The sequence below is a fragment of the Gregarina niphandrodes genome, assembly GCF_000223845.1.
Source record: "Gregarina niphandrodes unplaced genomic scaffold scaffold00016, whole genome shotgun sequence".
Lineage (NCBI taxonomy): Eukaryota > Apicomplexa > Conoidasida > Eugregarinorida > Gregarinidae > Gregarina > Gregarina niphandrodes.
This window is the reverse complement of record NW_011645785.1, coordinates 81,498-107,702: the sequence shown is the minus strand read 5'-3', so window position 1 is coordinate 107,702 and position 26,205 is coordinate 81,498. Positions and strand designations below refer to the sequence as shown.

Genomic DNA, 26,205 nt, shown 5'->3' with positions numbered 1-26,205 from the left:
GGGGGGGGGGGGGGGTGGGGGGCCCTAGTGTGAGCGTTCTCCCACAAGCTCGCCAGATAACTAACTGCCCGCCGATAAACGCCCGGATAAATGCCCGGACAATCGAAATCTGGAACCCCAATCTACCCCGGGGCCTGCGGATTGTTGGGGAAACATGTTTGGTTACGCTTTGCAGATTTCCTTGAACTTCTCTTGATCACCGCCTTTGTCGGGGTGGTGCTTGATGGCAAGTTTCTTGAAGGATTTTTTGATTTCATCTTGCGTCGCGGTTTTTTCGACTCCGAGGTTGCGGTAGAGCGTCTCATTGTCTATCTCCTTACGCGGCATTCCGCCGCCGCCCATGCCCGCTGCATCAAAAGGGAAGCCGCCGAAGAACATTTCAGAATTTTTTGCCCGCCAGAAAATGCGGCCAGTGAGTATGAGTGCCCGGCTGGGCGGCGAAGACGAAACCGCGCCGGCGGACCAGCCGCTGTCGGCCCAGACGGTTGATACGCAGTGTCCCTCCCCAGGGCTGGTTGGGTCCGGCGTCGTAACCGTCCCTAATGGCATTACGGGATCGTTGGAGCTGAAGCGCGTGGCCACAGACGGGTCTGGGCTGGTCCCCGGTCCGGGTGTTGCTAATCAGGGCGTTGCCACCAGCCACCGAGGACTCGTTGCTACCACAGAACCGGGTCGGCAGTTGCCACTGGTCGGCTTCGTTCCGTACAAGTACATCGCTCTGTTCCTGCTCGTGGCGCAGACAGTGGCAGCCATCTTTGTAATGCGCGTCTCGCGCACTACCTACGCCGACCCTACGACCCCGTACCTTGTAACCACTGCCGTCGCCATGGCGGAGTTGACCAAGTTTGTGTGTTCCGCGGGCCTCGTCCTGCGTGACGTAGAGTACTCATTCGGCACGGCCTGGGCACATATAAAGACGGAGATGATCGACAACCCTCTCGGTACGCTCAAGGTGAGCGTACCCGCTTTTCTCTACACTCTACAAAATAACCTCCTTTTCATCGCACTCTCAAACATCTCCGGCGCGGTCTACCAGGTTACATACCAACTCAAAATACTTACAACCGCCGTACTCTCCGTTCTCATCCTCCACCGACGCCTCAGCATAGACCGCTGGCTCTCCCTAGTCCTACTCACCTCCGGCGTCGCTCTCATCCAACTACCCTCCGGCCAAGAGACCAAAGCTCAAGGCGACCCCGTGGTCGGCATCTGCGCCGTCCTAGCCGCCTGTGTCACCTCCGCACTTGCCGGTGTCTACCTTGAAAAGGTCCTCAAGGACACCAAGACCTCCATCTGGCTCCGTAACATGCAACTCGGCCTCCTAGGCACCGCCCTAGCTGTCACAGGAGCCTTCTGGTCAGACTGGACCAAAATTCGCCAACACGGGTTCTTCCAAGGCTACAACGCCGCCACCTGGGCAGCCATACTCATGCAATCCGCAGGCGGACTCATCGTCGCAGCCGTACTGAAATACGCAGACAACATACTCAAGTGCTTCGGCAACGCACTCGCCATCGTACTCTCCTGCCTCGTCAGCTACTACATCGTCGGAGACTACGTACCCACTTTCCTGTTCGCCGTGGGCACCCTCTTCGTCATCACTGCCACCTACACCTACGGTGTCGACTACCCAATTTTGTTCTACGCCGCCAGACCCAAAGTCCTACTCCGCCCCATCTTGAAAAAGTACCGCCCTCCATCCCCACTTACCCTCCATTCACCGCCGCACCCAATGACTTGCTTATCTTCTCAGACTCGTTCGCAAAACCGAAGCTCCTGCCGAGGAAGCTTCAACCGATCCTCAAACCGTGTAAACCAAAAATTAATACGGCGGGTCGTAGCCCTTGCCGTCTCGACCCTGAGCGCGGGCGACCTGTGCACGGCATTCTTCTTCCTGGCCGATGCAGTCTCCTCCGTCGAATTTGCATTGTTTGTTGAAACACATGCAGTCGCATTGACCGTCGCCTATAAATTCTTTTCGGCAAGCATTGTACTCAAATGGCATTGTTTTGTAGTCAATAGGGTAGATTTTGCAGTAGCCAGCACAGTCCCCCATATCCCACGTGCACTTCTCGTTCATGCAAGCCGCATCGCATAGTCCGTTGCCGATTTTGTCAGCCGTACAACCCGGTGCACACTCACCGCAGTCGCCCTTGTCAAAAAAGCAAGACTCGTTGTTACATAACGTGTCGCACTCTCCGTCACCCAGCCACTGGGTGAAGCATCCGGCGGAACACTGATCTGCAAGTCCAGAAAGAATAATCGTCTTGACAACTTCGCTTACGACGGCAGTCACCAGAGTCCCAGTTGCACTCGGCTGAATTGCATTCCCAATCACAGTGGGCGTTGTTCAGCAGCCGCGGCTCGCACTTGCACCCGCCGTAGTCAAAAGCAATTGGATCCGGAGGAGGGAAACCAATGTGATTTTCTGAAAATACACGTAAGTTGCAAGAGTGAACCCATAAGCGCGCTTACGCTCGTATTTGCCGTCGCAATCCCCTCCGTCCCACTTACATTCCTCTCGGAAGCAATCTAGGTCGCATTTCCCGTCTCCTGGCCATCCCGGCTTACAATCCGGAGCGCACCAGCCATCGCAATCATGCCCGTCGTAACCGCACTCGCTCGTATAACAGGCTGTGTTACACCACTCGTCCTTCCACATGTGGTCGACACATTCCATCTGGCATTCAGGATGCTCCGCTCGAACTCGGTCGACTTGCGCGAATACTCGTCCCTTAACTTTGAGAACGTTGTTTTCGTTCGGAGCCACCGCCTGACTAATGATTCCAAAGGCCTCCTCTTCCGCTAACGGTCGTTCTACCTCTTGGGCAAGACTTTGGAGCAAAAGAATGCAGCCATAATGACTTAACATTAATGTAAATGCGCTCCGCACACGTGTGCGCAAACTATAGACATCATTGAATTTCCGAAAAATTGGCAATGTTCATTTAACATGGTCCGGTACGGCATTCAGTATTAGATGTCGTATGCTCCTGACCTTATTAATCTTTATAGCGCTGGACGTTTCCTCTTCGAGCAGTTTAGGATAATTTCTTAGCAAATCGTCGACAGTTGACTGATGGAGGTGAGTGCGGTCTGAGAAAGAACATGTACATCGCCCCTCAAATTAACAGGTGAAAGTGCTGCTGGCGTTGTGCAATATTACCTGCTACTCGTGTTAACAAATGCCAAATTCGCTCCGTATCTAATGTTTGTGTTTTACTAACTACATTAACCAAGTATTCGTATGCGGTAACAATGATCTCAGCCCGTTGTGAGGGCAGAGTCTGGGGTAATAAGCCTCTGAGTAGAAGCCCAAGCAGAGCACCTTGCTTGATTAACGGATGGACGGTGCGGTAATTGGTTACGTAAAGAGCCTTTTGAACCATGTCATGTTGGGCGGCTATTGTCCTAACGAACGGGTTGTCTTCGTCTGTAATCAGAACGGACAGTTAAATGGGATGAGAAATCGGCGTCCCGGTGATGTCGTTTTATAGATGATGTGCGTGGGAATGGGAGCCAGAGTGGTGAATCAGACTGGTGGAACTTACGTAAAGGTTCGATGGCCTGAGCGAAACTTTTAATCAGGTCGGTAGCCTCAGTATAGGTTTCCGGAATAGGCGAAAGGCCACTAGGCGGCCTATTGTCATTGTTTTCGACCCACTGGGTGATGCTGTCGCCAGCAATGCATTGTAATTCAAGGAGTGTGAACGTGCGATATTCATCTCTTGCAACAAGCTGTTTTAGCCATGAGTGTCTGATGGCAGCTCCCAGATCCTGATGGTGGAATAAGACCGTGTCCACTACCGATCGGAGAGCGCAGTAGTGAAGAGGGGAAGTAACCGCCCGGTTGTTAACCCACCAGGTAGCGTCCAATAAAGTCTCTTCCGTGGCATCTTGCTGAAATATCAGAAGCATCATGGCTATGGGACTGATCCATTGAGCGACCTTCTTCTCCAGGCCATAGGACCATTCAGCGTCAGTGGTTCCCCATTCCTTGCCGTTTCGCATCCAATGTTGGGCATGTACCCAGTCCTCTCCGATTGCGCATGAACTTTCTCCAACCGCGCGTTCTCCGATTGCGCGTTCTCCGATTGCGCGTTCTGTGACTGAACTTTCTCCATCGCCACATCCATCTGGCATGTCTTGACCTCCATCGACGGAGTTGGCTTCCGCTGGTGCCTCATTGGGTCGTGCTTCATCCTGCACTAGCCAACATAAGTCCTCGGTGGCATTAAGTAGAGATCTGGTGATGTCTGACACGGCGATGGGGAAGTCCAGGTAGATCTGCAGAGCAATGATGGACGGGACCAAGGGCAAGTACATGTCTCTATGGTTCTCCAGTAGCGCCAGCAGCTGGTCCACGTCGTTGCCCAAAACCAAAGAATAAGCCACGTCCGACAATGGCAAGTACTTGCTATCCAAGCGCTGCTGGTGCCACCACCGCTGGAACACGCATCCAATAGCATTCTGATCAGAGAAAGAATCGTCAACCAACAGGTCCATGAGCTTATCTTGGTTCCAAACCAGCGCAGCACAAAACCAAGATATCCCACCACCAGACACGGCCCGCCCGCGCTGGTCTACTGGATGAGCCGTAGAACCACCGGCCGTAGAACCACCGGCCGTAGAACCACCGGCCGTAGGGCCACCGTAAACCCTCGAATCCGGCGGGCCCTCATCCCCCCGAACTTGGTCGCTTCCGCGATACAGCGGTGCCGAAGCCGGAAAGCTACCACGTGGGCCCATGCCACCACGTGGGTCCGTACCACCGCTCGGGCCCACACGACCACTAGGACCCATGCCACTTGGGCCTATGCCAATGCCGCTAGCGCCGTCCCGCGACCCGTTGGTCATCTGGACGAAGTCGTCGTCAACGAAGTCGTCGTCATTGTTGGCAAACACCTGGCGAAGCAGGTCTCCGATTACGTCGTTCACGTTCCCCGTGGCGATCGCCAGTGCTCGCTCCTCCTGTGACCGCAAGGTCTCCGGAAACCCCAGGGCCCCGATTCGTGAACCCCAGTTGCCGAATTCTTCAGCAACGACGCTTCCTCCCGGCCGAGTGTCCCCCGCAAGATTGTCTCCAACCAAATTCCCTACGTCCAGCAAGCTGCATCCACCGAGCAATGTCACCAGCGGCTTCAGCAAGTGCTGGTCGCTCATCTTCAGCGAACACTCATCCAAGAACACGCGCCGCACCTGCAACCGGAACGCGTTGAATGCGCCCTCGCTTCGCATCGCATGATTCGGGTCGCCCAAGTCCGACCAATTATAACGGTTCCGGGGAAAGCGGTGGTTGAGTAAGTTCTGCAAGTCACATAGATGGCAGGCCCAGGATCCGGTAGAGGCTAGGTCGGAATCTAGGCTAGGTCACAACCTAGGCTAGGGCAATCCCAGAGTCCAGGGCAGAGTGCGACTTACCAGGAATTCCGTGTATGCTTCATCGGTGTATGTGAAACACCGGTCAATGAGATATAGTGCATGTTCCCAGAACCCGAACATGAAGAGCCTATAGCACATTGGATTCAGTGCCAGTAACAAGGCGGCCAACAGTGCCAGTAACAAGGCGGCCAACAGTGCCAGTAACAAGGCGGCCAACAGTGCCAGTAACAAGGCGGCCAACAGTGCCAGTAACAAGGCGGCCAAGATATGCCCCCCCCTTTTAGGGTGTGTCCCCCTTTTAGGGTGTGTCCCCCCTTTTAGGGTGTCCTTTCGAGGGTAGCTTACGTGAGAATCCGGTTGGAGATGGCGCTGTGCGACTCTTTGTCGTGGAAGGTCTCGCTGGCGCCCCTACAGGCGCTGATAGCGTAGACTCGTTTCTCAACGTCGATGATCAGGGCGAGGCATTCTTGGAAGATGCCATCAGCGTCGAGCCCGGCGTCTGCCTCGGCAGCCCAGCTGAGTAGGTTGAGTGCTTGGGTCCAGACTATGCGTCCGGTTTGAGTGCTGGTTTCATCGCTGGCTTCGCTAATTTCGACGCGCGCGTCTGAGCGCGTGTGGGTGTATGTGTCCGAACGTGGCGAAGACCAGAGACAGGCGTAGAGAGAGAGTAGGAGAGTGGACCGTCGTACGACGGTGAGTGAGTTTAGTTGTGCTTCGTCCAATTGGTTTGCATCGACCTCACTAAAGCGTGCGACCAGCGCCGTGGGGAGCTCCGCACGGGGCGTGAACCGTGTGCGACGTAGGTTTCGAAGCGCGCGCCTCACATTCGCCTCACCCGTCTGCCGTCCACCGCCCGGCCACGCTCTTTCCTCTGCTTCCCGTTCGTTCCGCCAGTTCTTCTTGAACACTGCGTCAGAAATCCACTGCAGGTCGCCCAACCCCTGCGCCTTAATGACATTCCACAATGCGCCCTGCAGCGCCTCCGTGGCGCTCGCTAGCAAGGGTCCGTCCTGCTGCGACCGGGGCATCGTCATTAATATTTCCTGCGATGACCGACAGCCTGGAGGTAGTGCCTCTGGGTGCAGGATGCGAAGTCGGACGGTAAAAACCACGACTGTAACCACACCGTAACCACGACCGTAGCCACGTTACGAGGGGCACGCACGAGTCAGCAGAGGTAACTGCGTTGTTTCAGGTCGTGCATAAAAGTGTCATATCACGGCAAGACGATACTGTTGGATTGCGGTATTCATCCAGCTCATTCCGGATTGCCTGCGTTGCCGGTGTTCGACGGGGTGGACTTGAGTAAAGTGGATTTGTGTCTGGTCACGCACTTCCACCTGGACCACTGCGGCGTGGTACCATATCTGTTGCAGCACACGTGGTTCCGGGGTAAGACGATCATGACGGAGCCGACGAAAGCGATTTGTCATCTGGTATGGAACGACTTTGCAGCATTCGCGCGGCATACGAGTAAAAGTCCGTTGTACACTGAGCAGGACATCCGCGCATGTTTGCCTAAGATCGATGTGATGCATTTCAATCAAACGGTGGTCTACAACGGCATCGAGGTGACGGCCTTGGGGGCTGGACATGTAGTCGGCGCGTGCATGTTCCTTGTGGCAATTGATGGCGTGAACATTCTATACACTGGGGACTACAGTGCCGAAGATGAAAGACATGTACCCCAAATTTACGTACCACCATCCTTCAGTGTGCAAGTGTTAATTTGCGAAGCCACCTACGGCATTCGCAACCACGAGGCGAGACACGCACGCGAAGCACGGTTTTTGGCAACTGTGGAGAACATTGTTGTCGGCCGTAGGGGCAAGTGTCTGCTACCTATCTTCGCCTTGGGCAGAGTGCAGGAACTGCTTTCTATGCTCAACGAAAGATGGCAGCAAAATCCGGCCCTACAGTCTATCCCTATCATTTACCTCTCCTCGCTCTCCGGCAAAGGCATTCAGATTATGCGCGAATACGCCGCAACCTACGCTGGCACCTATGTTAAGAATAAAGCACTCCGTGGCCAGAATGCTTTTGCATTCAAATATGTAAAGTCAGCCAGGTCGCTCGAGGAGGTTACCTCCATCATCAATAACGACGACATGCCTTGCGTCGTCCTAGCCGCACCGGGCATGCTCCAGTCCGGACCGAGTCGGGAGATATTCGAAATGTGGTGTGGCGACAGACGCAATGGCATCATCTTAACTGGCTACACTCTCAGAGGCACTCTAGCCGACCAACTCAAGTCCCTACCGTCATCCATTGTGCGATCGGACGGACGCGAAATACCCGTACGGTCTTCTTTTGATATCATCTCATTCAGTGCTCACGCCGACTTTGACCAATCCAATCGACTCATTGACGCAGTCCAACCCCCCGTGGTTGTACTTGTTCATGGCGAGAAAAATGAAATGAAGTCTCTCCAACAAAAATTGGCCACCATTCGACCGTCTCTAGCTGTCTTTGCGCCCCAGATACTCCAAAAAATCACCGTCGAGTTCTCCCAGCAACATGATTCCGAAATTGTTGGACCTACCCTAGCCAAACACGTTCTAGAATCTAACGAGATTGCCGACTTCCAAACGGAGGCAATTGTTCTCAAAAAAGACGATACAAACCAGTTCGTGGCCGAGGAGGACCTCTCTGACTTGCTGCAGACATCCGTTTTCAGTATTGACGTCGATACTGATTTTCTTCTCGACAAGCACACACGTGCGCTAATCCAAAATTCCCCGAACAATGACGAGGCGTACGAACCAATTACACCCGATCATGATGCCGAGCAGAATCTCGAGAAAGTCTCTGAGGCATCCGATCCGAATGTAGGCGCACCATGCAGCGTAGGCCAGATACCGGCGATGGTCCCAGGAGAGCAAACTGCAGACGATCTTCTCGCTTCGATAGTTGAGCTAAAAGAAGAGTTCAACGCTCCAGCCGTTGCAGACGACCCGCAGCTAGGTCTGGACTCTTTCAAAGAGCAACCAAGCTTAAACATGGTGCCAAGCTCAAGTCTGGTGCCAAGCTCAAGTCTGGTGCCAAGCTCAAGTCTGGTGCCAAGCTCAAGTCTGGTGCCAAGCTCAAGTCTGGTACCAAGCTCAAGTCTGGTGCCAAGCTCAAGTCTGGTAGCTGAAGACGGGCTTAAAGAAGATGAATTCGAAGAAAGAACAAGAGAAAAAGCGCACGACGAAGGTGACGAGGTGAATGATGACCAAGCCCTGGGTATGGCGCATCATGACTCGACGCAGGGGGATTTAGAGAAAGAGAAACATCCTATTCAACGCTTGCTTGGAGCTCTGATGGAGACCAAGGCCAAATCAATTCCTGGCTACCCGGGGGCCCCATGGAAGATGATTTCGCCATTAGCGGCCGAATCTGACTATATTCGTCTCACTCTCAATGATGATTGTTCGATTTTGAACGTTTCTTTCTTATGGACTGAACAGAGAATGGAAGTGTATTATTTCTGGGCGTATTTGTTACTGGAACATACGAAGTTGGCTCCGGAAGAAACTGCTAGCGAAAGAGTTATTGTGAGACAACTATTGGAGAGCAAACTTAAAATCGAACAACCAGGATGAACAAATTAATACGGCTTAATGTGAACAGATCAAGGTTACTGAGCGAGCTGAGATGGACTGCACGGTTCAATCCGCATTGGAATGTGCCTTTATAGACATGTATATTGTGTCCGTACAAATACATGTCTGGGAAGGCATTGCCACGTGCGGACAAGACAGGTGTTGGTGGCGACCCCCCAACAAGAGCGGTATAAGAGTGGGTCCCTGCTTGAGCTGTGGACGCGTGCGAGGAAAGGTGGTGGCACACTCATGCTTCATTGAGGGTCGAGTCATGGGTCACGTCATGGGTCACGTCGTGGGTTCATCAATATCTAATATCTAATGTCAATGGATTATGCAGAAGAGCTAAAAAGCTATTAAGCGTCATTGAGAGGGAACTAGTTAATAGTTAAGTTGCGAGATTTGGACAGTGGAGGAGTCTAGTTGTCGAGCAGTGAATACTTCTGGGTTCATTTGCACAAAGAGACCTGTCTCAATGACTCCGTTGATCGTTTTGAGTTCCCGACAGAGTTGTACTGGATCCGAGATTCCGTTCGAGAACGTGACGTCTAGCACGTAATTGCCGTCGTCCGTTCGGAAGGGTTCTTCGTCTTGATTGTTCCGGATGGTCATTGAGACTGGTCCTTGAAGTGTGTGGCAAACACGTTCGACGCGCTGCATGATGGCGTTGGTGCTCCAGGTACCGATGTCAACGGGCAGGGTCCCAGCTCCAAGTTTTTGTACCAGCTTTGAGCTGTCAGCAATCACCACAAACCGCTTCGCTAGTAGTTCTATCAATTTCTCGCGGTAGAGCGCACCACCTCGTCCTTTGATGATGTTGGCCGCTGGGTCTATCTCGTCGGCACCGTCTATTGCTAGATCCACCGAAGGGTTCGTGCCAAGTTCCTGCACTTCCACTACCTGTAGTCCCTCGGCCCTAGCCTTCGTCACCGTGTCTTGACTGGTGCATACGAACTTAAGTCGGTTGATGTTGGACGAACCTTGTCTCAACAAAATACCCAGTTCCTTGACTAACCACGTGGCTGTGGATCCGGTTCCGAGTCCCACTACCTTTAAATCATTCCTGTCGCCACTTTGTTCCTTGTCGTCCTTATGTTCTATATCGGTGAGTGCATTGTTGAAATACTTGGCGACTGCATACTTAGCAACTGCCCTCTTGGTAACTTCCTTGGGTTCAATGTCCTTCCAGTCGTCCCCTGTAATGTCAATGCGATTGGGTGCACTCAAGTCGACGTGAGCGTTCATCTGGGTGTGTATAAAAAATAGAGCGTGTGTAAAATTTGGCAAGGCCACCTCGAGGTATGTCTGCTACCATCCGCAACCGGACCACGAACCGAACCTTTACTCGGGCGACGGATGAGAGCGGCTGGGTGCGTGCTGATGGAGTATCGCAGACGGTTTCCTTATCAACAGGCGACCTGCGGAGTCTCCATGAAAACTCCGAGGAACTACCTACAAAGGAGGAAGCATACAGCGATGACGACCACAGCAGCAGCTCGTCGACCAGTCGGTTCATTATGCGCTGGTTCAATTCAGATGCTATCAAGCCCTTTCAAGACCGAATTACCGGCATCATGGGAACTACCTTCAAGAGACAAACCTCGGCCGGCTCCCAACTGGACTAAATCCTGAACCCCAAATTAGCCCAACGATGTCCACATCTAAGTGATGTGTTCCGGACCTGTACTAGCCGGCGTTACCTTAGTCTATAGTAAAACGGCAAGCTTTTAGCGTTTAAGTCATGACGCTAAATTTTCGATGCGTCGATTCTCACTCGAGGCACCCACCACTTTGTACTATATTATAGTACTATAGTTGTATCTAGCTGTACCGTAACAATGTGTAGTCGTACCTGGTTAAACCTGTACCTAGTTGAACGAGTATAGATTGAGTCTGTACCTACAGATTGGATATGAACCAATTCACGACCGAATTTAGAAGCCGGTTTTAGCAGCAGATTTCGGAGATCGATAACCGATTTTTGAGCACAACCTTTTTGACGCTAGCTTCAACGGTGGCTGGCCTGCGAAATGCAAGTAAGAGGGTGCAGAGGTGTAGCTGATGGATAAATTCTTACAGAGAGTGACACGAGTATGTAGAAGGTTAGCAAGGAGACGTGCCTTGTGCTTTGCTATCTCTATTTTCGTTATAACAGCATGCTTTACTGTTGCATTATGGAGGTCTATGCTATTGGCACCCGGCAGCACTCTGGAGGAACAAGACCGCTCCAAGGCGCTCCAGGTGGAGCGAATTTCAGCGTTTGCCTCAGCAGCGCTTCAGGCGGGCGCAGAGGATACGGAGCTCTTGACCGGTCCCCAATCGCACCCCTTGTCCGGTCAGCAGACCGGAACGGAATACCTCGTTCACAATACCTCGTTCATATCTCCCGGTAGGACGGGCAAGCTTCTGAACCATTGGGGTGGTCCGACAATAAAGAGAGAGTATTTGGACGACCTCAAATGGAATTATTTGCTGGAGGAGAAGCAGGTACCCTATGTAGGGGACCGGAGGTGGTTATCTGAGCTGGCGCCAGGTCATCCTTTGTATTCGAATATTCTGGCAGTGTTTGCCAACGCGCGCGACGGCCACGAACACGGTGATTTAGGTCAGTCTGTTGACGGCCAGCGGTTGTGGCAGCCTCCAGTGACAAAGCCTGCAGCCTATGATAGTCTTTCAGATGCACAGCAGAAGCAGGCGATGCGAGCGCGCGGCTTTTATGAGGCCTTGAGCGACGCGCTGCCGGTCGACCGCCAAGTGGAAGACATGCGGGAAAATGTCTGTTTGGCGCAGCAAAAGGATTTTGACGTAAAGGAGTTGCCAGATGCTAGCATAATTATTACTTTTGTGAATGAGCCTTTGTCCACTTTGTTGCGTACTGTCCATAGTGTTTTGAACAACTCGCCTTCTCCGTTGTTGCGCGAGATCATCTTGGTAGATGACCACTCGAACTTCGCTGACGACGTGCCTGGCGGGCCACTGTATACGTACATCCAGTACCTGCCAAAGGTGAAGTTGATGCGCTTGCCGGAACGGCGAGGCATCGTCAAGGCGCGGCTGGCTGGCGCTCGTGCGGCGCAGGGCCAGGTCTTGGTGGTGCTGGACTCACACATCGAGGTGAACCCGGGTTGGCTAGAGCCTCAGTTGCACCGGATTGCGGAGTCTCCGCAATCTTTAGTGTTCCCGCAAATCCTGGGCTTGTCACCAACTACGTTCGAACAAAAGAGCAACTCTGGGATTGGTTGCCACGTAACGTGGCGCTGGTCCGTGGTGGAACAGAGTGCCCTGACTGGTGCGGTCACAGATACTTCTCCGGTCGCCTCCCCGTCGATGGCCGGGGGTCTGTTTGCCATCAGTCGCGAGTTTTTCTGGGAACTCGGCGGCTACGACGAGGGCTTCATTGCCTGGGGCGCCGAGAACGTGGAAATGGCTTTCAGAGTATGGATGTGCGGAGGTCGCGTTGAGTGCACCCCCTGCAGCAAAACCTACCATATTTACCGAAAGGGCAGCACAGGGTACCAAAACCCTGTGGGGGCTTTGTGGACCAATCGGATGCGTACTGCCCGGGTCTGGATGGACGAATATTTCCAGGTAGCCGAAAAGCTCATTGCGGTCTCTGCAAACGCGCCTCATAGCCACTCGTACGGAAACCTGAACGACATGCTGAAGCTCAAGAAACGACTCGCCTGCAAGTCCTTCCGGTGGTACCTGGAGAACGTGGACCCCACCCACGACCTGCAACAACTTGACGACGTACTAGGACTGGGCCGATTCGGCCGCAGTTACCAGATCGAGCCCACAATACTTGTTCGCAACACCACCAATGACCAACGCCCTGGACGAGGAACATCGAAGCGAGAAGAAAGCCTATGTTTAGATCTGAACGGTTCCAAGACACCCCCCTCACCGGTGAAGAGCTATCGATGTCATTCACCGACCCAATATTCCGGCAACCAAGGATTCTTCATTGTCAAGGACGACCAGCGGATTCGTCTGATGAGCAACGACAAACGATGTATCGCATTTGACTACAACGAGAAGCTCGTCATAACTCAGTGCAACGATAAAACCTCTGTCAACTGGCAAATTGATTTACTCGATATGCAGAACTTGCCCGAGTGGCTCCGAACTCTCGATGAGAGCTCCATCGCCAGCACACCCGTGCGAAGACTCGCCCCCACTGCCGTGAGGACGGACTCCGTCAAACAATGGATCAAAGCTAAATGGAAAAATGACAAATGCTTAACCATCTACAAGGACCTCCCTCAACTCACACCATGCGACCAAGAGGACGCCATTCTGTGGGTCGATAAATTCACTCCAAACAAGGACTTCCAACTACCGCAAATTGTTTCGTCCAGACTTCGGGGAGGCAATACCTAGACCCCAACTGACCAAGTGCAAGGCAATATAAGCTTGGTGAGCCTCAACTCAATGGACAAGAGCTTCCTGAGTGTTGTTCAACACACTCTCAGCAATGGTCGACCATGCACATTCGGGTACAAGGTTCCCGCTTCGAGCCTCAACTCCGCTTTGCGTGGGGCGCGAGCTTGCAGAGAGTCGAGATGGATAGCGAGCCTTGTCCGTTTGGCGGAAGCGGCAGGCGCAATTAGCTGACCTGACTGATGTGCTATCAGCTCATGCGGAGATGACGCAGTAGTGTAGACAACAACCATTACTTGGTCGGTTCGGTGCACAAGAATCTTGGTTTCGTATGGATATCGCTTTCGACAAAGAGCGTGTGCGTTGGCCCTTTTAGGATTCCCACAGTCGCATTGCGCTGAACAGAGCATAGCGCTGGCGGTAACACAGCGCTGGTGGTAGCACAGCGCTAAAGAGAGAGTGTAGCACTCGACAGAGCACAGTAAGTCTTTTTGTAAGAGACAAGTTCCCGAGTGTTCGTAAAATCGGGAGGGCTGGGATCAATTTCGAGGCGTTGTGAGGGTGGTTTTCCCGTGCAAAAAATGCAGGATGAGAGTGCCGGGCAAGCTCCGGCTCCGGTAGCGGATTGGGTGTTGGGTAAGTGCGTAGATGATTGAGTGTAATTTTGTAGATGCAATTCGGACGACTGAGGAGAGTGTGCTGTTTGCTGTGAATGTATTCCAATGGCAGGGCATTGACTTAGACGCGTGCAGACAACGGCCAGTGAGGGAATGGAGTGCAGATGTGAGGAGTTATAACGCGCGTACAGTGCGCGATGGGGTGGTATACTACGTGCCGGTACAGACGCCGTCTCCTAATGCGACCAAGACGGAGTCCTCGGCGAAGCGAGAGGACACGGCAATGGAGGCGTCGGCAGTTGGTGGTAAGGAGAACGCGGAGGGGGAGGGGTCGAAAGAATTAGCTTCATCCCCCGCGGGTACTGCATCAAGTGAAACACAGCACTTCCGTGTGCTGGCTGTGGAGATTCCGATGCCGATGGAGTCAGAGGCGGCAGGGGTGGCGGCGGTGGACTCTCTGACTGAGTTTGAGAGTGAGGTCGCGGTCGGTGTGAATGCGCAAATACCTCAAACCACTGGTTCTCGCGCGACACTTTACTCAGTGCTGGAGGGACTGTTGCAGGAACAGAAACTTTCGGCGGAACAGCGGTCCCAATTGACGCACGCTGTCTTCTCGTTTTTGCAATGTGAAGTGCCGCTCTCGAGGCTATACAGCCAAATGTCGAGCATCGTGGGCTACTCGACTCTGCGGCAAGTGATCCAGCAAGTGGAAGGAGTCAGCGACGCGGCTTCCAAGCCCGCCCCCGCTGCGGTCTCTTTGGGCAACGTGGTCAGCTTTCGCAAAAGCCAACATGCAAGCTACCCGATTCCCGACTATTGCTTCCTCACGGCTGCGGGACGCGCGGCGTTTTTTGCCTCACCGCGTGTGTCGCAAAATGTCAAGAGCAACTCCGCTGCCCACTCAGCACCCTGGCACGTAGACGTGCCCCTGGACCCTCGGAGCAGTCATCGGGTTGGCCATGTGGCTGCAAGCTGCGCAGGCTACATCTTCATCACCGGCGGTGTGCTTGAAGGCCAACAAAATCCCACGGGCTGGGACTCCCTCAGTGTGGTTAATAAGCACACCTTCCAGACTGTCGAACACGACCTGACGGGCTCCGTCCCAGTAGCTCCATTTGGCGTAGGCTCCCTGATCGTGGGCAGTCTCGGTAGCTACAGCTCTTCGGACTGTCTATTAGTTTTCGGCGGGACGATGAGTCTGAGTGTGGTCACTGATGCAATCAATTCAGCTGGCCGCCAAATGCAGCCTTGCGATATCGTGCGCGATTTGCGTGTACTTGACTTCCAATCCCTCCGATGGTCCAAGGTCATTACTTCTGAAGACCAAAGCCCCGGTGCCCGCTGTTTCCCCGTCATGGTCCCTGTTCTGCAGCCGCGCAATAGCGGAGCAGCCGAGGTCATTGGAGTCGCTCTCTACGGCGGCCTAGGCAAACCCGAGCGGCCTGCCGCGCTTGACGACGCTTGGTACCTCGCGCTGCAATCCGACCAGCTCTGGCGCCCTGTCACCTGCGCCAATAACGAACCGCTGTTTGGCGCAGCCGCGGTCTGCGCCGGCCCCAACAGGTGGCTAATTTGCGGCGGCTACGGTGCTAGCGAAGCCATTCGAGTGCTCTCCGTACACGTCGACCCCTGCAACCGGGACCCCGGCAGCCGGGACACAAGTATCAGGCCCGGCGAAAGCCGCAATGATCTGCGCGGCGCCGAAAATGCGCGCAGCACACGTGTGCGCATGGTCCTCGAACCGCTCCCTAACTCGCAAGATCACGTCTGCGGCCGCCGCGCCTTCTGCTCAGGCATCATCATGAAGGCAGAAGGCGCCCAGTTCGAACCAGTCGAGCTGGGGACTACTCTGCACCGAACCACGCCCACTGCAAAGAACCTCCTCTTCCTCTCCGGCGGCGCAACGGACCAGGAGCTTCCGCTCTGCCCCATTTCCGTGTTCGAAGTCATATCCGACGGCGAGGCTATAATTGCGCTTAATTTCCTGCGGACTGTCCAGCCTCAAACGCGGCCTGGCTGTCCGTATATGCAAAACCCGCTTCCTAGACTCTGCGAGACATCAACCTTTATACCGCATGTGCCCTTTCACCAAAAGCACTTGACGAGACAACCGCCGTGCTTACCAGGCTTCTTCGTTTCCGGGGGGTTCTCTGTGAGCAATACCCGGTCGACTGTACCTGTTCCAGTCGATTTCAGTTCCACCGAGCTGATAACCTTGCACTCAGTCGATCCCTACCGGCTCACCTGGAACACTACAGACGGTAGAGAAGCCGACGGGAGGGAGGTAGTGGGTAGCAAGGACGCAGCTGGCGGAAGGGACGCAAGGGATGGAACAGGCCATATGACGCAGGATGCCGACCGACTCCTACACGCTGCCGAGATTGTAGTGGACGACGATCTCGAGACACTGAGCATCTTAGACAAGCGGGGCGTCACCGATGAGACTCGTAATATGTTCAAGCTCTTCGAAGAATCCACCCGCCATAATCCAAAGTGGTTGAAAGACCTGTGCTTTACCCCGGGACTCCTAGTCACTCTCGGCACCATGGTTCCATGGCCGTTCACTGCCATCGGAGGACTAATGGAGAACTCGTGTCATCTGACTACCAGAGCGTCTCACGTCGCCCTTGACATTGGTCTCGCTAAAAACGGCCAATTCTTTCTCTCCTTTAGCGATAATGGCAAAGGTCTCGGATACTCCGGCATGCACAAGGTCCTCAAGAGATTCGGCATCGGAGAAAATAGATTGCAGACCAGAGACCACCAACGATGTACACATAGCACAACACACATGTAGCACACATGTAACACAACGCTGATAACCCGCACCAAAGTTTGTACGAACATGCTCGCATGAATATGCTCGTATGAATGTGCTCGCACAAATGTTTCTATTGTAGCGCACAGTGCAGTGCAGTATGGCTTGGGGTGCAAGATCGCATTGAGCCGATTAGGGCAAGAGTGCTTGCTTATTAGCCGCACTTCCGGTTGCTTAGGTGTCTCTTTGATGTCCCAAAGATTTCTTAAGGACATTGGGGCAGGCAGCATCGGAGCGGCTCCCTCATGCTTCTGGAAGCTTCCTTCACGAGATACTGTCTTGGGACAGAATGAGCATCTTACAAGCCAAAGGAAGCTGATCCAATACTCGCCATTTAAAACGATCAATTCTTTAGCAGAACAGGTAAGTAAGGGGAAGAAGTAAGGGGAAGAAGTAAGGGGATGAAGTAAGGGGAAGAAGTAAGGGCTGGTGTTAGTATTAGGCGTCCGTCGGTGAGTATTATATGTGCCGTTGTAGATAAACATTCTGGGACTGCATACTGGTACGCGGTTTGTCTATTTCGATCATCAGAAGACGTTCTTCAACGAGATTGGGTTGGATCCTGAGGACGGTCTGGCCCGGTTGACTGGGAAGGGTTTGGGTTCCACCAGCAGTCCGGGTTTTCCAGGTTTGCTGACGAGCTCATCGGGCAAGTTATCTACAGAGGAGATGACTCGGGCGGATGAAGGCGGCGAGGGCCCTGGTGGGGCAGCCTTGTCTAGTACAGGGTGTTCTTTGTTGAACCCTGCAGATAAGTTGATTAGTTTGCACCGAAAGATCCCTTTGGGTTGTATGGCGCAACTTGGAGAGACTGGAGGCGACCTGCCTGGTGCCGAAGAATTGGGTCGCGGTCTGTGTCACACGTGCCCGCTTTCGGGCGAGTCCTTCATGGTCACTAGCGCACCCGTGCGCCGGTTCGTTGACACCGAGGGCTTCAGTAGTCTCTACGACTCAACCGCGGTTATCCAATATCCCAAGCTCAATCCCGAACCGGGACTCGTCGTGTCCTCCTCCCACGGCCACGGAACGACCATTGATGCCGAAACGACCATTGATGCCGATCGACAAGTCGAGAACCAAACCACCATGCATGTGGAGGAGCGAGAACGCGAATCAGACCCGCAATCGGACCCGAATACAAACCGAACCGGACCTCAGGCCGTGGACACCGCCACGGACTCTCCTAAGAATCGAACGGGAACGTCTACGATCCGAACAGGGAGCACCTTCCCTTTGTGGACGCATTCCAAGTACAGCATCGACCAGTGCTTGTCTACATATATGTACTGGGCTCTACTCTTCAACGTGTGCCGACTACACTGCAACGGGTGGGCACTCACACCAGTTGATGGACAACCCACCGAGTTGATTTCCTCAAGTATTACGACGCGGGCTGACTCTCTCGAAGACAACGGCTTCCGGGAAGACTTATTCAAACACTCCCTCTATCGCTACATGAAGAGACGATTGAACGCCATGGTTGAGCTCGACTGGCTGTTCACACCCAGCGACAGCAACTACGACACCTACGGTCTCCTCGGCTTCGTTAACCCACTTGAAGCACTCACAAGCACGCAAAAAATGCCCTATCACGAAACGGGCATTCTGCTCTACTACAAGGAACGGCTCATCAGAAGACTCTTTGTGCCTTTCCCAGCACCTGCAAAACTACTGGACGAAGTTGCGAATAGGCCGTATCCTCCCTCCCACTTTAAAGGGAAACCAACATTCTTGTTCCCCTGCACTGGAATCATTCGTAAGCCATCATCCCCCCTCCTTGAGCCCCTCCTTGAGTCTCTCCCTGAGCCTCTGCCCCCCCCCCCCTTCCTTGGGTGTCAAACTGCTGAAGCTGGCTGTGGTTAAACTGATAGTATACTCGTCATCTGTAGATGTCCCGGAGTGGTTGTACCCCAATGCAGCCAAGGATGACTTTGTGGCACAACGGTCTCCGGTGTTTGACGAATTTGTAGTTCAAGTAAAACACTTGGTGAGACAGTACCTGTTAGTGTGTCTTGATGATGACGCGCGGACCGCGTGGATCCAGGAGCGCGGCAAAGAGTTCCTGAAGGAGGCTGGTCGGCGCAGACCTCTCAGTCCATTGCTTCATGTGGCGCTGTTGAAAAAAAGTTAAGACGTCAGCGAACCTTGACGATGTTGGCGTCGGCGTTGGCATCGTGGTGCCGTCATGTTAATGACGGCACCACGATGCCAACGCATCAAGTTGCCGCTGCATCAATTGCCGGCGCAGTAGGCTGCCGACGCCACGACTGCGTAAAGGGGGTTAGTCAATACAGAGGGTATGCGAACACGAGACACGAACACACTGCCGTGGGTGGTTTTCAGACGCTGTGGTGAAAGCTGCTGGCTGGAGGGCTGGCTGGAGGGCTGGTAAACGTTTGGTTAGTTTATTTCTACTGGGCATTGGTGAGCTTGAAGCTTTCCATGTGGGGGAAGAGGGTCTCTATCTGCGTTTTGGTTACGTCGGTTCCGTCTAGGTAGGCTCGGTTGCCTTTTTGGCAGACGAGTTCTCGTTTGGGGAACTGGGCTGTGAGAGTGATTTCCTGCATGGAGCCGAGCGCGACGACTTGGGACGACCAGATTTTTTCGTCTCGAAAGAGCCAGCGGAAGAGGTCCATAACGTCGGCTTCCGGGGGGAACCGTCGAGTGGACGTGGCCCCGAAAGCGTCCTGTACCTTTACCATGGTCCCGCCACTGGTGGGTTCGGGTGGTGGTGGTTGGACAGAGGCCTTGAACTCGCGCACGCTTTCTCGAAGCACACTGAGAATCTCGGGGTCTTCGTCTCCAAGACCGGCGCCTAGACCGGACTGTGTGGTCGCGGCACCTCCGAGGGTGTTGCCTCCACCGGAGGGCCACTGGTGCTGTTGCGTAGTTGCCGCCCCTGAGCTGGTAACTGCGGCGCCTCTTCCTCCGCCCATACCTGCTCCGCCGCCAATACCTGCTCCGCCGCCCATACCTGCTCCGCCGCCCATAGCTTGGTTAAGGTTACTGGCAGCGTTGAAAGACAAGAAGGCTCCGGAAGCGGGGTATTGGGTAGCATTGTTGATGCTGCTGATCTTGGGCACGTGTGGGCAGCGGCTGGGCTCCGGTTCGGGTAGACGCGTTTTGCGATCTTTATGGCGCACGACGAAGACAGTCCAATCGCGACTCTCAAGCGAAGTGACGAAACCATTTATCATGGTTTCGCTAATTGGTTCAGGACCACGGAGGGAGTCGAGAGAGAACCACCGACCCTTAACGGGACGGATAGCGAACCAGTGTTCGCGCAAGTTGAGGATGAAACCATCCGATTCAGCCGCGGCATCACGATGCAACCGAGAAAACTCGGGTGTGCGGAAGTGCCGCATCTCCCAATCGTGCAATAATAACACACCCTGCAACACATCTAGACTGTAAAACCCGTCACCACTCGCATGCTGATAGTCGTCACTAACACCACCCAAACCTCGCTCCATTGCATCCATGCTTGCTCCCACGGCGTTCATCTCCTCCTTCGTTATTGCCGGCGACTGCAAAAGGTTGTTCAGACAATGCAGACCACAGTAACGGCCCGACGCAGCCTGCTTCTCAAAGTACACCCAATCATCTTCGCCTCCTGTATACAAACCACGGACCATTTTACCAACAAAAACCGAAGAGGACGAAAGACGAGGGGGATAGACGAGGGGGATAGACCAGGGGGAAAGACCACGAGAAAGACCGAGGAGAGGCATTTAACCCGGCTGAAGGAAACCACATCTGCAGATCCCAATGATTTTAGGGAACAAAAACTGGCTAAAAACGACCAGGCTGGGCCCAGCTTGGACATGACTGATAGCTCGCCGGCTATGCTCATACAGTTAGTACAAGATCTTGATGCGTTGTCTCTTGGGGACGGCGTGTAAAGGCTTCCAGTTGGCCCGGTTCGTGGGCACTTCGCCGTATATGTAGACGAGGACGTGATGCCCTTTAACGTCGGTTGTACTGACCTTCATGTCCGGCGTCAGGAACCAGATGTGTCCATCGTACTCATTGGTCTCTTGAAGGCCGGAGTTACGTTCCTGGAGAGGTGAGTTCTGAGTTGAAGAACTCGGAACGGGAGTTGCGTAAAGTTGGACGGAATGGACTGACTCTGGGTCCATCAAGTCGATCGTCTTGGTGAACTGAGTGGGGCATAAAAATTCATACCGGTGCCTCGTTCCGCAATGTTCCGCAATGCTTCTTGCCATAGTCGACAGCGTGCCGGCTAGACTCCAGTCATGTACCTCGGCACTCTGTCGCGAGGGGTCTAGGAGTACCGGCTTTTGCGAATCGGATTCGAGTAATCGCCTCGAGATTGAGTGCTCGTTGGCTCTGAAGGCCACTCGGCATTTGGGGCACCTTTCCTGCACCTGTAGTTCGGTGCTAAGACAGCCCTTGTGCAGCCAAGTCCGGCAGCACACCATGTAGACCTCTCCTTGTGGACAGCCACACATGAAGCAAGAGCTCTGCGTCACGTCCGGCAGACGCTGAGGCTGCTTGAAGTAGTCGCAAATAGTCTGTTCCCAGTCGCCCCCGGCGTGTATCGTCTTAAGAGCCTCGAGTCTCCTCAGGTCATTAGTATCCGGAGTGACAGTGACCACCCACACAGCAGCCTGTCGGTTTCGATTAGTTCGGGGCGTTACAGTCCCCTTTGGCGTGCCTTTGAGCGAGACTTGGTTCTCCTTAGAATCTTGTAGGACGTCTTCTAGTTGGATTTTAGCGGGTCTGGATACCTTTATGCTGTCTCGTTCGATCCAGTCATGGAGGTAGTGGAGCAACGCGTAGGTCGCAGGGTGTCGCTCAGGTCCGATATCGCCCTTATAGCCCGACTCAACGTACTTCCAGAATATAGGTGTTTGTATCCAATTTTGAGTGTGTCTTTGGAACAACTGCGCTTGTCGATGGATGTCCATCCAGGAGGTGGAGAACTCAGACTTGTGGTTGACGTAATTCACTGTGACCCAGTCCGCGCATTTGAGTCGAAGAAGGTTCTTGATTGTGCAAGAGTGCGGCAGTGGAATTGTACTCGAATTTTCCAAAATCACGGCGCGCCATTTACGCTCACATAGCTTGTCTCCCTGCGCATTTAATGAGGCGTAGCTAACCACCCAAATGTCCGCCATCTCATTTGTTTCCTCGTCCACACCCGAGTAGAAACAAATTCGTTTGCAGTGCTCCTTCTCGCTGCATAGATTTTTACACACACAACTGTTCTGCCAGCCTTGCACCCCACTGTACGTCGTCACTATCAATAACGGATTCGTTACGATCACCACACTCATGGACCCATCCTCGTTCTTCGTTGCCGTCAACCTCTTCAACTCCCCTCCACCCCAAATCTTATTCAGATGCGACTCTTCACTGCAGTAGAACTTAGACAAATCACCACAACTTATATCTAGCGACGCCGGCCGTAACCCCAATCCCGAATACACTAACTTCTCGTTCTCACGGTCGTCGATCAACGACGTCATCGGCTTCGCTCCACCCTCCATTCAAAAAGAAATTTTGTCCCAAAAAATGACCACACTTAGGTAACGCTGACAAGACAACGGTCTACCAGCCTATCCACACTTCCCACCACCGCAGCCACCAGCAGCCATGAAACTTTCGCCGCTGCGACGAGTGATCGTCATTGAGTGGAACGACTCTGCGTCAGTCGGGTGGATACCCACGACTGCGTCCAAATCGTCCTTGGTCAACCCACACTTCAGCGCCAACGCGTAACCCTGCGTTGTCTCTCCAGCCTAAACATGCATTTTTCGACCAGACCAAACCAGCCAATCCGATCGGGCCAATCTTCCCCAGTTGCCGCTCCAGTCCACCCGTGGCGTGATACCCAGCTGTGCTCTAGAGGTGTGACCGCTTACGTTCATGGCGATGCAGTGATAGCCAACGATTTTGTTGTCAGGTTTCTTGCAGATGATTTTGCTGAGATTAAGGGGGGTGACATCCAGGTCAAATTCGTCTTTGCGGGTTGAGAGTGCCTTTTTCCAGTGACAAGCGGAAACGGGCACAGAGTTGAAGCCGAAGAGGAACACCTCGATATTGTCTTGACCGTATCTCGTGATGGCATCTTCTTCAGAAAGTCCGCAGCAGCCATATTCTATTGGGGTGAAGACAACCGTGGGTATATTTGTGTAAACCATGGGTTCGTTGGCGCCTCCAAAGAGGCGCCTGGCGAGCAATTCGCCGGCCTTGATGGCAACGGGAGTTAGTTCCGGGCGGCCGTGACAGACGTCTCCAATGGCGTAGACACCGGGTGCGGAAGTTTGCTCTAGCTCGTCGACCACAATCTTGCCAGATGCGGGGTGCATGGCGATGCCGGCGGCCTCGCAGCCGAGACTTTGGGTGCATGCGCGGCGCCCGACGGCGTAGACCACTGTGTCGAACATTTCTTCGCGTCCGGATGCGAACCGGACGAGGATCTTGTCGCCACCGTCGGCGGTCGTATTGGACGTCGTATCCGCCCCACGGTCTCCGGCTAGGTCGCTAGCGGCCACATCCGGCTCGCCCACGCGTTGTAGCGACACTACTTGTTCGTGTTCCAGGAACTTGGTGCCTTGTTCCTTCATCACCAACTGGATGTGTTCCGCACACTGTCGGTCGAAACCGCGAAGCACTATGGAGCGTACACACACGGTTACATCATAACGCAGGTGTGTCAGGAACCCCGCGCACTCTAGTGCAATGTACGACGCACCCACCACCAAAGTCTTCTTCGGCTCGCGCGATAAACTAAACAAGTCATCACTCGTCACGGCCAACTCAACCGCACCGGGAACGTCCCGTGGAATGTACGGCCGTCCACCCACGGCTACCAAAACACACTTCGCCCGCACCTCCTTCCGCTCGCCCTTGAGTGTATACTCCACCACTCGACCAGACTTGGCGCCCGACTGGGCTCTCTCGGGGGCGGCGAGGAGTGTAGCTTTAGCGTTAATATACTCTACACCGGCGCTGCGAAGGCCACGTCGGTATGAGAAGTTAAGTTGCTTGATGTAAAGTTGAACCGTCTTTACCAGGTCCTGCCAGACGAATGTCAGACCGTCAGTACCACTCCAGCCAAGTGGGGCCGCTGAATGGTCCATCAATTGTCCCAACTTGGCCGAGTTGTGCATGATGATCTTCGGAATGCAACCAACGTTCACACACGTCCCGCCCAGACCCCACTTGGAACCCTGCGGTGACGGCTCCACATAGTCAAAACACACGACCTTGGCACCCAGCCTCGCCGCCTCCTTCGCTGCCGCCAAGCCGCCACTCCCGCCGCCAATCACCACCAAATCCGCCTCCATTTTTTGCACCGAAAATACTCACACGCGCGCGCGCACGCACGCACGCACGCTTCGTCATGTCTGGAACAATACGCCCGCTTGGTCACACACACTCAGGGCTCGGGGCACACTGCGGTGGGGCGCTCGCTGCACCGGCTCAGGCTAGCTAAGCTAGGTACGTTAGGATGGGTCAGCGTAAGAGACTTGATGTTCGACTCCGAGGAAGTCGTGGCCGCGGATGATCTTGAAGTAGCCCTGTTTGCCCCATGTAGCACCCCAGCTATTGCGTGCGACCCAGTAGGGAACGTTTTCGTCATCATCTACGCCGAACCCAACCAGCACGACCGCGTGACTGGTGCGCTCCCACCAGGTCGCGAGTGTCCGGGGGACACACTCTTCCGCGCTCGTAGGGGCCCCGAAGACCCCTACGCCGGCGTACCTCGTCAACTCAAACGGCGTGTCGATGGCTGCCACGACCGGCCCGTGCTCAAATAATTCGCGTCGAATCTCGCTTTCGGACGCACATCCGAAACAACCACCAACGTAGCCGTGACCTGTCACCATCACGGGCCCGTAACTAACAGGCATGGACCCGTAGTCAGTCGATAACTCGTAGACCAACGGCAATCCGTTGGGTAATGTTTGCACCTGGCGATGCGCGATTGCACACTTTTTCGGCCCGGACTGTTTCTCTTCGGGTTTCAGCTGGAACGACTTTGATTGGGAATCGAGCGGGGACTGGGGCTGGTACTGAGACGCACCGTATTGGGGTGACCGGAAACCCACTTCCGCCAGCCACTTGTGGGCGAGGTAAGGATAGCCTCCGTCGCACTCCTGGTTGAACATGGAGCACGCGGTTACCTGTTCCGTTATGAACGGGACCAAGTTGGCGGGGGGGGGCGATGAGTCGCTGGTTCCGGTAAGGGCATCACTCACACGGGCAGTGCTGGCGATGGCCTCATCAGGCGTGCCGGTTAGTGTCCCAATACTGAATTGCTTGCGCTTGAATAGAGCGTACGCCGATGCAATTGCGTAGCAATTGCCGCACTTCCCTTGGTCCGGCACTTCGTAATCCGCCTCAGTCATCAAATCGGGTCGTAGGAATGGATCTCCGACAGAAAAGCTCTCAGGCAAATCAGGGACGGTCGCGACCTTGCTGCGACATGAGCGCGGTGGTTTGCTTTCCATTTGGTTGTCAGAATGCTGTACCAAACCCGTGGTCTCCGATAACAGTAGAAAGGAGGCCTCTGTTGCGTATTCTTTGCTCTCACTCCCTGGTTCAGAGCCGGATGGTCCAAAATCTGATGCAGAACGGGTGCCGATGAAACATCCACGTCGATGAGACTTCTTCTGAGCGTCACGCGGGGCAGACATGCGGTACCAGCCGATGAATGTCCTTGTGGCGTCAGTAACAAAGCAACTATGTCCGGGCCCGTACCTCTTGCGTCCCCTGCAGGAGGTCGGTACGTAGGAAATTAGACCGAGAAAGCTCTCTCCGGTTGAATCGAATTTGACTTCAAATCCTTCGTCGGCAACCATGGTCCAGAATCCCCTCTCAGTCTGGTTCGACGATACACGTTTCGTGGCCTGTAGACCTTGCCAAAATCGTCTCTGACTCTCCGCGAAGGGCTGACGCTCCGACGTAAGCGAAACAATCGCAGTGACGTTCCGGTCGAAAGACTCGAACAAGTTCTCCCAGTCTCTCTAAAGTACGAACGATTACGAAAGTTGAGCACCTGACATACTAAATTGAGGGTGGTCAGTTCCAGGTTCAAGTCCACCTTGTTAGGCAGGGTGGAACCGCAAGTGTAAAGCAGATTAGACGCCTGCTGACCCTCTACATCGTCATAAAAGATCTTAAACCGCCAATCGCCAAGAATGTCGCCGTAGTCTACGTGCACCGGAAGGTCCGCAATGACCGAAGCTCCCAACAGTACAAAGATTAGGCGGGCACCGGGCCGCATTCAAGCTTGCACACGCGTGTGCGGAACCGCGTAGCACCTTTAGACAGACATGTTTGAGTGGATGTGTTTGAGCAGACATGTTTGAGTGGATGTGTTTGAGTGCACATCCGTTAGTGGGCTACGAATACCAAATCAGAACAGACCCTTTAGTGTGCAGTGGTGGCA

General features: G+C 54.0%; 13 protein-coding genes across 13 annotated transcripts; 4 read left to right on the top strand and 9 right to left on the bottom strand.

The window, feature by feature from the left end:
• Positions 1–162: 162 nt before the first annotated feature.
• On the bottom strand, positions 163–378 carry GNI_086590 (chaperone DnaJ; the record flags this gene model as incomplete). Its single annotated transcript, XM_011132371.1, has 1 exon — positions 163–378. One exon carries the CDS (start codon positions 376–378, stop codon positions 163–165), a length of 216 nt encoding a protein of 71 aa, XP_011130673.1.
• A 40-nt stretch (positions 379–418) lies between these two features.
• On the top strand, positions 419–1,814 carry GNI_086580 (UDP-N-acetylglucosamine transporter; the record flags this gene model as incomplete). Its single annotated transcript, XM_011132370.1, has 2 exons — positions 419–1,686; positions 1,754–1,814. The coding sequence occupies 2 exons, from the start codon at positions 419–421 to the stop codon at positions 1,812–1,814; spliced, it is 1,329 nt and encodes a 442-aa protein (XP_011130672.1).
• An 8-nt stretch (positions 1,815–1,822) lies between these two features.
• Positions 1,823–2,872, bottom strand: GNI_086570 (putative notch domain protein; the record flags this gene model as incomplete). Its single annotated transcript, XM_011132369.1, has 3 exons — positions 1,823–2,241; positions 2,285–2,428; positions 2,476–2,872. The coding sequence occupies 3 exons, from the start codon at positions 2,870–2,872 to the stop codon at positions 1,823–1,825; spliced, it is 960 nt and encodes a 319-aa protein (XP_011130671.1).
• Positions 2,873–2,944: 72 nt separating this feature from the next.
• Positions 2,945–5,238, bottom strand: GNI_086560 (hypothetical protein; the record flags this gene model as incomplete). The annotated part of the gene is made up of 3 exons (XM_011132368.1): positions 2,945–3,096; positions 3,167–3,433; positions 3,552–5,238. 3 exons carry the CDS (start codon positions 5,236–5,238, stop codon positions 2,945–2,947), a joined length of 2,106 nt encoding a protein of 701 aa, XP_011130670.1.
• Positions 5,239–5,723: 485 nt separating this feature from the next.
• GNI_086550 (hypothetical protein) lies at positions 5,724–6,410 on the bottom strand (the record flags this gene model as incomplete). The annotated part of the gene is made up of 1 exon (XM_011132367.1): positions 5,724–6,410. The coding sequence occupies one exon, from the start codon at positions 6,408–6,410 to the stop codon at positions 5,724–5,726; it is 687 nt and encodes a 228-aa protein (XP_011130669.1).
• A 20-nt stretch (positions 6,411–6,430) lies between these two features.
• Positions 6,431–8,966, top strand: GNI_086540 (beta-lactamase family domain protein; the record flags this gene model as incomplete). The annotated part of the gene is made up of 2 exons (XM_011132366.1): positions 6,431–6,483; positions 6,578–8,966. 2 exons carry the CDS (start codon positions 6,431–6,433, stop codon positions 8,964–8,966), a joined length of 2,442 nt encoding a protein of 813 aa, XP_011130668.1.
• A 381-nt stretch (positions 8,967–9,347) lies between these two features.
• On the bottom strand, positions 9,348–10,211 carry GNI_086530 (ribose-5-phosphate isomerase A; the record flags this gene model as incomplete). Its single annotated transcript, XM_011132365.1, has 1 exon — positions 9,348–10,211. One exon carries the CDS (start codon positions 10,209–10,211, stop codon positions 9,348–9,350), a length of 864 nt encoding a protein of 287 aa, XP_011130667.1.
• A 939-nt stretch (positions 10,212–11,150) lies between these two features.
• Positions 11,151–13,346, top strand: GNI_086520 (glycosyltransferase-like family 2 protein; the record flags this gene model as incomplete). The annotated part of the gene is made up of 1 exon (XM_011132364.1): positions 11,151–13,346. The coding sequence occupies one exon, from the start codon at positions 11,151–11,153 to the stop codon at positions 13,344–13,346; it is 2,196 nt and encodes a 731-aa protein (XP_011130666.1).
• Positions 13,347–13,994: 648 nt separating this feature from the next.
• On the top strand, positions 13,995–18,912 carry GNI_086510 (GHKL domain protein; the record flags this gene model as incomplete). Its single annotated transcript, XM_011132363.1, has 4 exons — positions 13,995–16,734; positions 16,864–17,144; positions 17,259–18,537; positions 18,671–18,912. The coding sequence occupies 4 exons, from the start codon at positions 13,995–13,997 to the stop codon at positions 18,910–18,912; spliced, it is 4,542 nt and encodes a 1,513-aa protein (XP_011130665.1).
• Positions 18,913–19,192: 280 nt separating this feature from the next.
• On the bottom strand, positions 19,193–20,416 carry GNI_086500 (josephin; the record flags this gene model as incomplete). Its single annotated transcript, XM_011132362.1, has 1 exon — positions 19,193–20,416. The coding sequence occupies one exon, from the start codon at positions 20,414–20,416 to the stop codon at positions 19,193–19,195; it is 1,224 nt and encodes a 407-aa protein (XP_011130664.1).
• A 222-nt stretch (positions 20,417–20,638) lies between these two features.
• GNI_086490 (hypothetical protein) lies at positions 20,639–22,294 on the bottom strand (the record flags this gene model as incomplete). The annotated part of the gene is made up of 1 exon (XM_011132361.1): positions 20,639–22,294. One exon carries the CDS (start codon positions 22,292–22,294, stop codon positions 20,639–20,641), a length of 1,656 nt encoding a protein of 551 aa, XP_011130663.1.
• Positions 22,295–22,363: 69 nt separating this feature from the next.
• Positions 22,364–24,097, bottom strand: GNI_086480 (thioredoxin reductase; the record flags this gene model as incomplete). Its single annotated transcript, XM_011132360.1, has 2 exons — positions 22,364–22,546; positions 22,670–24,097. The coding sequence occupies 2 exons, from the start codon at positions 24,095–24,097 to the stop codon at positions 22,364–22,366; spliced, it is 1,611 nt and encodes a 536-aa protein (XP_011130662.1).
• Positions 24,098–24,256: 159 nt separating this feature from the next.
• GNI_086470 (putative cathepsin C) lies at positions 24,257–26,040 on the bottom strand (the record flags this gene model as incomplete). Its single annotated transcript, XM_011132359.1, has 2 exons — positions 24,257–25,780; positions 25,822–26,040. The coding sequence occupies 2 exons, from the start codon at positions 26,038–26,040 to the stop codon at positions 24,257–24,259; spliced, it is 1,743 nt and encodes a 580-aa protein (XP_011130661.1).
• Between the last annotated feature and the right edge of the window lie 165 nt (positions 26,041–26,205).